The sequence below is a fragment of the Athene cunicularia genome (genome assembly GCF_003259725.1).
Source record: "Athene cunicularia isolate RWA chromosome 6 unlocalized genomic scaffold, athCun1 chr6_part1, whole genome shotgun sequence".
NCBI lineage: Eukaryota > Metazoa > Chordata > Aves > Strigiformes > Strigidae > Athene > Athene cunicularia.
The window spans coordinates 11,614,111-11,622,602 of NW_020799105.1; the positions used below are offsets into that span (position 1 = coordinate 11,614,111).

The 8,492-nt window shown below is 56.9% G+C and overlaps 1 protein-coding gene across 1 annotated transcript; it reads right to left on the reverse strand.

Annotated features, from left to right (window-relative positions):
- Nucleotides 1–1,172: 1,172 nt before the first annotated feature.
- Nucleotides 1,173–7,880, reverse strand: LOC113481678 (solute carrier family 2, facilitated glucose transporter member 9-like). The gene is made up of 11 exons (XM_026851506.1): nt 7,716–7,880; nt 7,073–7,233; nt 6,868–6,992; nt 6,482–6,627; nt 6,268–6,400; nt 5,747–5,934; nt 5,508–5,618; nt 4,201–4,302; nt 3,568–3,643; nt 1,939–2,066; nt 1,173–1,704 (listed from the first exon to the last, which is right to left on the reverse strand). Exons 1-11 carry the CDS (start codon nt 7,878–7,880, stop codon nt 1,465–1,467), a joined length of 1,575 nt encoding a protein of 524 aa, XP_026707307.1. The 3' UTR covers nt 1,173–1,464.
- Nucleotides 7,881–8,492: the final 612 nt, after the last annotated feature.

Consider the following 8,492-nt stretch of genomic DNA (forward strand, 5'->3'; position numbering starts at 1 on the left):
GGGCACTCAGTGCCTCATTAATAAAGGATAAACTTGGAGTCTATTTACAATGCACTTTTTGGGGTTATTTACACTCCATTATACATATGTAATGCTGCACATATTTACCGCTCTGTTCTGCTGCCGAGAGCAGCCAAGGCAGGAGGGAGACGGAGTGGGAAGTGGCTGATGCTGTGGAGCCGTGACCCCTGCTTTGACTGATGGCCTTTAAATGGCTTGAGATGCAGGGTTGCCCCAAGCCAGCTGCTGAGCATGGTGGGGCTAGGACCAAGTACTGGGGTCCCAGTATGGCCCAGTCCCTGTCCTCACAGGATCAGTGCCCACCCATCCCAGAGGCATCCCAAGATTTTGCCAAGTGATTCAGAAAGGGTGAGCTCCTCACCAAGTGACCACAAGCACCAAACACACAAGCTGTGGGCCCATCACAGAGTTAGCAACTAGAAAAAAGAAGGCTAAATTATCTACAACAAATAAATCATGCTTGAATTGACACTAGAGGGTTTTGGCCATACAGCCCTCCCCACCGCCCGGGTTTTACCTCTTAGCAGAGCAAAATACTATTGTTTCCCTGTAAACCATAGCTCCCCAGGGGTCTGCCAGCCTGGGAGCCCGCAGCCCCATGGTGTTTGTAAGAGCTGCTGTGAGGGTCCTGGGTGATGCAACTGCCATGCCCACAGCAGTCCCAGGAAACAGGGCAGCCCCTGACACAGCCCCCAGGATTCAGGGAAAGGATGTGAGAGAGGTTGTGTTTAGAGAGCACCTCAGGGTGCATCAAAGGGATGTGGGTGCACCCAGGACCCCTTTGCCCTCAGCAGAGTTTGGAAGGGTGCAGAGGTCCCATGGGAGCACTCTCTGCAGGGCCAGCACATGAGATCAGGCAGTGAGGGGCTTTCAGCAGGCTGTGGAGGGGCCTGGTGGCTGGGTATTCACTCCAGCTCTGAGCTGCTCAATATCTCTTCTGTGACAGCCTCTGGGTTTGCATGATCAACATGCGTTAGACACAAGAGGCTGGGAGCCACGCTGACCTAGGAAGGGTGACTTTGACCTTTCCAGCCAGGCACAGTGTGGGAAAGGACAAGCCCCCTGTCCCATCCTGCTCCTCCCCAGCACTGGAGGAGCACCCACCTGTGCCAGCACACTTTCAGCTTGCTGCTGTCGCCAAATGATGGCTCTGAAGGCAATGCTCTTTATTAAACACCTCGTGCAGGGCAGCTCTTGGCAAGTCCACATACCCAGGAGTGATGTGAGCCCCCTGCCCCCAGGAGGTCCCCTCATCTCTGGGAGGGCATCTCTTCCAGCATGGGGTGATGCTGTCAGTGCAAGCCTGGTGCATCACTGGGGCTCATCCTGGCTGCAGGCTGCAGCCTGGTGAGATGTCTTGGGAGGTCCAGAGCTGATTGAGTCTGATAAAATTGAGCCTTGCTTGCCTCCCCAGCCCCCCACCAACCCCCCATCCCACCCAGATCAGGGTAGGGTGGAGACTGAGCCCTCCAGGGCCCTGCTCTCCAAGGCCCCATAGCCATCAAGCTTCACCATCCCAGTGAGGTGGGCTGGGATGGAGAGGAAAGAGCGGCGAGTGGCAAAGCTATGGCTGATCTCCATGAAGGTTTTGTTCTTGGTCTCAGGGATGATGAGGTAGATGTACAGGGCCACCAGCAGGCAGATGCTGCAGAAAACCAAGTAGCAAAAGGCACCAGCTGACATCTGGGGACAACAAGAGAGCAGAGATGGGGCAGAGAACCAGACACCCTCAAGCTGAGCATGGCATGAGGCAGTGTCCCCTCTCATCACCACTCCCTAGGCTGGCTTTGGCCAGCACTGAGCTGAGCCAGGAGCATGGGCATCCCTTGTGTTAAGTCTGGCTTGGCACCCCATCCTGGGGGAGCAACAGGGTCATGTCCAATCCCTTCTCTTCCCACAGCCCCTATGGACCAGTACCTGCAAGAAGGGGAAGATGAAGCCAATGGTGAAGTTGCAGATCCAGTTGAGGGACCCCCCCATGATGTAGGCAGCTGGGCGGTGTGACTGCGTGAAGAGCTCGGCTGTCATCAGGAAGGGGATGCCAGCTGTGGAAGGAGGGGACAGATCTAGGGTACAGGGGACAGGCTGCCTCAGGCACCCCTGGGGTTGACAGGTCCTGCCCATCTCAGTCCTGTGGACAAAGGGCTGGAGCCCAGCAAGACCCACTGGTCAAAGGGGTGGTGCTGGGAGGGCTGGAGGAGATGAGGAGCATGGGGACAGTGTCCTGCCCTTGGTCTCCATCTCAGTGGGGGGTGATCTTCCCCTGACATACCACAGCTGAACCTTGCAGGGTGCTGAGGCTGATTTCACAAGTTACTTGACTGGAAAGTTTCAGACCAAGTCAAAATCAAGGTGGAACATTCAATCTGGATCCTCAAATGCTGATATATTAAATCTCATAGATCACAGACATAGAGAAATGTGTTCTTGGTGCCCTCCGTAACACCCTTTCCAGCCTCCTCCCTTAATGAAAACATTTTAGAAAATTTCCTTCTATCGCCTAGCTTCTACCAACATAGTGGCTGATTTAGGCAGGAAAGAAGCAATCACATTTCCAAGCATCAGAGCTTCCTGCAGGACCCAGAAATGCCATTTTTCAACCAGCTTTTCTCATGTACGGTTTAAAAAAAACAGAATGACTGGAAATGATTGCCCAAGCCAATTTGGCCACTAAAAACTGAACACAGGTTGTGGATACTTCTGCTAGAAGGACTCAGCCCCTCTTGTCACATGTCACTGAGCCAGCAGCCCTGGGTCCCAGGACCATCCCTTTGCTGGAGGGCAGGATCCAAGGTCCAGCGCACATCCCAGGTCACACGGGGATCTGGCAGGGGACTGTATCTGACATGGTGACATGCCCAGGGTCCCACTGCCTGGGACAGGGCTGACCAGGACTTCATTATAAAAGACGCTCCAAGTGAAACTATAAACAAAAAAAAAGTGCTGAGACATGAGGGAGGAGCGGAGTCCCTGATGGACTCTTACTCACAGCTCGCCCAGAATAGATATATATTTTTTTGTTTTAAAACTCCTATTCATCATTGTTTGTGAACAATGAGCCATTAAAATCCTAATTAAAGATGTAATTACAGTGAATAAAGTCTGGGATAAGGATGAATTATAGATCTGTTAACAGTTCTGCTAATACATCAACTGGGTAAACCAGTCCAGGTTTCACTCCTCGCTGTTTGAGCCCTCTCGTGCCCGCGCTTGGTTAGGGGCAGGATAATGCTCACCAGCTGTACTGTGATGGGAGTGGGTGATACCTCCAGAGATGTCTGGAGAAAGCTGTGAGGGCTTTCTTCCTGCTTGGCCTGGGAGCAAGGATGAGGAGGAAGTGGAGCATGCCCGAGGTGATGTATGGGGCTGGGGGGGCTTGGGGCTGGGTCTTGCTTGTGGGTTCCATCATGATAAACCAGGACCTGGCCACGGGGAAGGGGCCAAGGCACCAGTCCTGCCACCTGCTTGCAGATCCCACTGCTCCCTGCTCCCCCAGAGCCCCCATTCCCACCCACACACACACACTGCTTCCAGCCCCAGACCCACCTGGTCCCATGCAGAAGCCGGCGATGATGCCAATCATGCAGACGACGCTGACGTAGCGCATCCAGGGCAGGGCGGTCTGCGAGGGGACACGGGGCTGGGGGATGCTGCTGGGGTGGTGGCCCTGAGCTTTGCGCCCAGCATCCCCGGGATGTGGCTTCACACCTGCTCAGCGGTGGAAGGTGGCCATGCAGGACACATGGAGAGATGCAGACAAGCAATGGGTGGTTTGGGGCAAAGTTGGTGAGGATCAGCCTAGCAAAGCTCAGCAACTTGTGATGCTGAGACGTCCCCAGAGCTGCAGGCAGCAGAAGGAGGACACTGCAGACCTCTCCACCTCCCCTGGCATTTCACAGCCCCCTCCATGGGGACAACTATTTCTGCAGAAAAGCTCCCAGAAGCAGCAGGACTTTTCTCATGTGGATTTGGGTTTTCTCTTCTGTTGTTCTTTTCTCTGAATTTTCCTTCCCTTTAACTTTGAAGGGAAAACCTTCCTTGGAAGAGCCAACTCAACTCTCATTTCAATGTACCCCTGGGGTGATACCAATCTTTTCATCACTCAGCCCTCATTAAGGCGCCCAGGGCTCCAGCCCCGGCTGTGTCAGTGGCCCAGGGAGGTCGCTGGGGTGACCCTACCTGCAGCAGCAAAGAGACGGTGATGCCAGCCAAGCAGATGCCCATGGTGCAGAAGCCAGTGATGATAAGGGGCCGCCGGCCCAGCTTCTCAATGGTGAAGCACTGCCAAGGGAGAACAGACACTGGTGGGTAGCTCCCCACCAGGACAGGGACAGCCCCTGAAACCCAGACCCAGCTGAAGGTGGAAGGATGCTCCTTGTGGCATCTGGGGGTTGAGGCCAGCCCCAGCTCATAGCTCCAGGGTTGAAGCCAGGGCATGGAAAGACCCAGGACTCTGTGGTCTCAGGGGTGAGCATGCACCAGGCAACAGTGGGGTCCTGAAGAGCCCCATTAGGGTGCAGGGTTGGGTCTGGCTGGGGTGGCCCCATGGCCACATTCCCACTGACACCGACCAAAGGTGTTGGGCTGGGCACAGGGTGTTTGCAGAGCAGCGGGCAGAGGAGGCAGACTGCGGGCAGGCGGCACGGCAGTGGCTGGAGAAGGCAGGGTATTGACAGCAGAACAAATGCCTGTAATTTTATAACCAATCTCGGCATGTCCATCGGGGGCCATTTGCGGGGCTGCTCCTGAGCAGTGCAGCTGCATGCTGGGTGGCTGCTGGGGGGCTGGGGCAGCCCCACAACCAGGGCAGGGGCAAAGGGAGCACCCTTCAGAGGGACAGGGGTCTGATCAGGGAGCTCCACTCTGCCATGGGTTGAGCTATGGGGAGAGGGGAGCATCTCCCCACTCAGCCCCAGTTTTCTGGGAGCAGCCACCTCCATTCATCTCTCTAATTGTCAGGGAGTGGATTTAGTGCCGGGTGGCTTGGGCTGGCCCCGGGTGACACTCACAGATGGGACGAGGGCCATAAATCTGCCTGGCCCAGTGCTAACTCTCCAGCTAAATGAGGCCTGGCTGGGGGGGCCAGGGCTGCTAGCCCCAGGCCAGGCCAGTGCTTGGCTGGGAGGGGCAGATGGGGACATGTGGCTCTGCTAACAGAGTGACAATGAAATCAGGAGCCAGAAGGAACCACATAGCCCCTGCCATCACCTCTAACCTGCTCCTTATCTGGCATCTCCCCCAAACCTCCCTGCCAGTCACTTACCCTAAAATTCTCCCACTCCTCCTAGATGTGACCCCACAAATTGAGCCCCTCTTATCTCCTCACTCCATTTCCCTGTCAAATGCTCTGCCCCCCAGCAATGGGCTGTGCTGTGGCATGGATGACATTTGGGGTCCATTCAGCCCCCCCTGTTTGACAGTGCTGGGAGGTGGCAACAAGGCTCTGGCACTGAGGGGCAGTGTCCATCTGTCTGTCCATCACTCACCCCGATCAGACCAGCAACAACTTCAATGGCGCCAGTGCCCACGGTGGTGTAGGGGATCTGGGATACAGGGATTCCGGCGTTTTGGAAGATGGTGTTGGTGTAAAACCAGATCTGCCGAGGAGGGGACTTAGCATGAGCTGGGGGGACGAAGTCACAGGGCACTTGATGAAATGAGTTGCCAGGTCTCAGCTCAGCCTCTGCAGAGCCAGGTCCCGGGATGAGGACCCTGCAGGGCTTACGGCATCGATCCCCGAGAGCTGCATGCCAGCATTCACCACCACCACTGAGAGGGTTTGCCAGCGGATGGAGCGGTCCCGCAGCAGCTGCCAGACAGAGATCATCTCCACAGAGGAGAGAAACCGTTGCTCCTCCTTCATCTCCTCAATCACATCCTGCACATCTGGTGTCCCCAGGAACCGGCACAGAGCTGTGGGGACAGCAGAGTCACAGGCAAGTATCTCCCCATCACAGAGTGGATGCTCATAGGTACAGCACAGAGCAGGGGCATGGGCTTGGCTCTGCCCTGCCTCAGCCTCCCCAGGGGACCTCCCTGACCCATGGGGCTGAGCATCCGTAGGAAATGAGGAGATGCCTCAAACCATGGTGATGGGCACTGTAGAAATGTTATGGTGCAACTGAGTGGGACAGAAGGGCTGAACCATAAGGTGTCAGGTCTGGTTGTAGAAGGATGTTATGAGGATGCACCTTGGACCAACACCCAGCACCTCCTGAAGCCATCTCCAACAGGATACCCCCTCACCCTTGGTGGCCCCGCAGACATCGTTCCTCTCTATCAACAGGTACCGTGGACTCTCGGGGAAGCAGCGCAGCAGCAGGAGCTGGAGGGAGGCAGGAACGGCCACCACCGACAGGAAAAGGGGCCAGAACCTGTCCTAAGAGGAGTCAAAAATGGGATGTGTCACAGGGAGGGCAAAGCAAGGTCCACCGTGTGTGGTCTGGGGTACTGTGCTCACCTCACCCAGCAGCTCTGGGAGACCCAGGACCTGCGCGAAGAAAACCCCCAGACAGATGAAGATGCTGGGCATGAGGCCCAGGAAACCCCGCAGGTTCTTGGGGGCAATTTCTCCCAGGTAGAGAGGCACCACGCTAAGACAGATGCCTGAGGGGACAAGAGGGACTGGGATATGAGAGGCAGTGAGGAGAAGGGTGCCCAGCCAGATCCTCAGCACATCTTCTCCCATACCCAGCACCACTGACAGTGGGGACCCTGTGGCCACGGAGGTGGCCCTGTCTGCCATGGGGAATATAAAGTCTTCTCCAGCCCCCTGACAATGGGCTGTAGGGTACAGAGCCATGAGGAAGGGGCCATGCACAGCCCCGCAGTCCAGGCAGCACCTACCTGAGTGTAGCCCTGTGATGGAGCGGCCAATGATCACCATCTCAGGGGACCTCAACTCCCGGCTGAAGCCCATGAAACCGCCGGCCAGGAGGACGAGGAGAGCACTGCGGCTCAGCGCACCATTCCTAGCAGGGTACAAGCAGCAGGATGGGCCCTCCAGACCTATCCTATCCCATGACCACCCTATCCCATGCCACCCCCTTACCTGCCATACCGCTCCACCAGCATCCCCACCAGCAAGGAGCCCACCAGCCCACCCAGGGCAAAGATGGAGACAGTCAGGGAGTAGAGGAGGGTCAGAGGGCCAGGGTCCAGCCCATGCCCATACCGCTGGGACCACGTGGTGTTGTAGAAAGCCTTTATGTGCTGTGGGGCAGAGAGACTCACATGGGCACCAAATGTGTTGGGAGAAAAGGGAAGACGAGGGAAGACAGGCCCCGTAGGTAAAATATCATGGGTTTAACAGAGTTGCAGGAGATGCAGGGCAGGAGGTGACTGGGGATGACTGGAATGTGCTGGTCTGGTTAATCAGCCAGCCTCATCACCAGAAGGGTTTAAGGAAAACATAGAGATGCCACAGGCAGAGCCAGAGCAAGGAGGTTGGTTGTGGACAGCTTTCCCCAGCCCCTGCCTTCCAGGGGGGACCAGTCTGGGGTGAGTACATGAACAGAGGCTCCCAAGTCTATCCTATTCTGTACCTCTCCCCTAACTGCTCTCCATGGGTGACTGCCCAAGGAAAATGCCATTATTTTGATGTGGGGCCGCTGGGTAGCGGTACCTCCACCCTCCCAGGGAGGGATGCAGAGCCCTTCTCCTGCTCCCAGAAAGGCTGCCTGTCCCTTACTTACCACAGCCGGCGAGTTCACCACGGCCAGGTTGTAGCCATAGAGCATGGAGGAGCCAAAGGACACCAGGAGGGTGACCGACAGCAGGGGGAAGGTGAGGTGCTGGGAGAGAGGACGAGAGAGCAGTCCAGCCCCAGCCAAGCCAGGAGCCAAGGTCACATGTAACATGAGTTGCGTTCGGTCACTGCCCCTTTTCTGGTAGGGATGTCCCTGGTCCAGAGCAAAGCCCAGAGCAAAGCCCCCAGCATGATGGAGCCATGTGCTGAGCTCTGCTCCATGTCACCACCCAGCACGCAGACCAGCTGATCCAGCTTCCCCGTGGCTTGTCTCGTGGCTGTGGCATGAGGCTTTAGCCTGGCAGTGCCCCAGCTCAGGCTGCTTGTCCCGGCTGCCTGTCCCAGGCACCCCTGCCCCAGGGCTGGGAGAGAGCAGCAGGCAGAAAGGGGCAGGGGAAGGAGAGAGACACCCATCTTCTCCCGTAAATGGGGGCACCTGGATGGCACTTCTGTGAGCTGCCCTGCGCATACCTCCCTGTCTGGGGGGGCCGGGACCACTGAAAGGTGCGGTTCCCTGCAGCAGGTCTCAGGCCCCCCTAAATGCCACATGCACACACCTCTTAAATCCCCTCCAGCACCTCTGTCACCTGCTCCGGCTGCGTGGGGGCCTTGCTGCGGGGAGCTGGTGGCTGCAGAGGGACACCCTGCCCCGACCCACCCAGGGAGGGGGTTGAGACCAGCCCACCCCGGGACTGGAGTGCCCAGCAGAACCCAAGAGGCATTC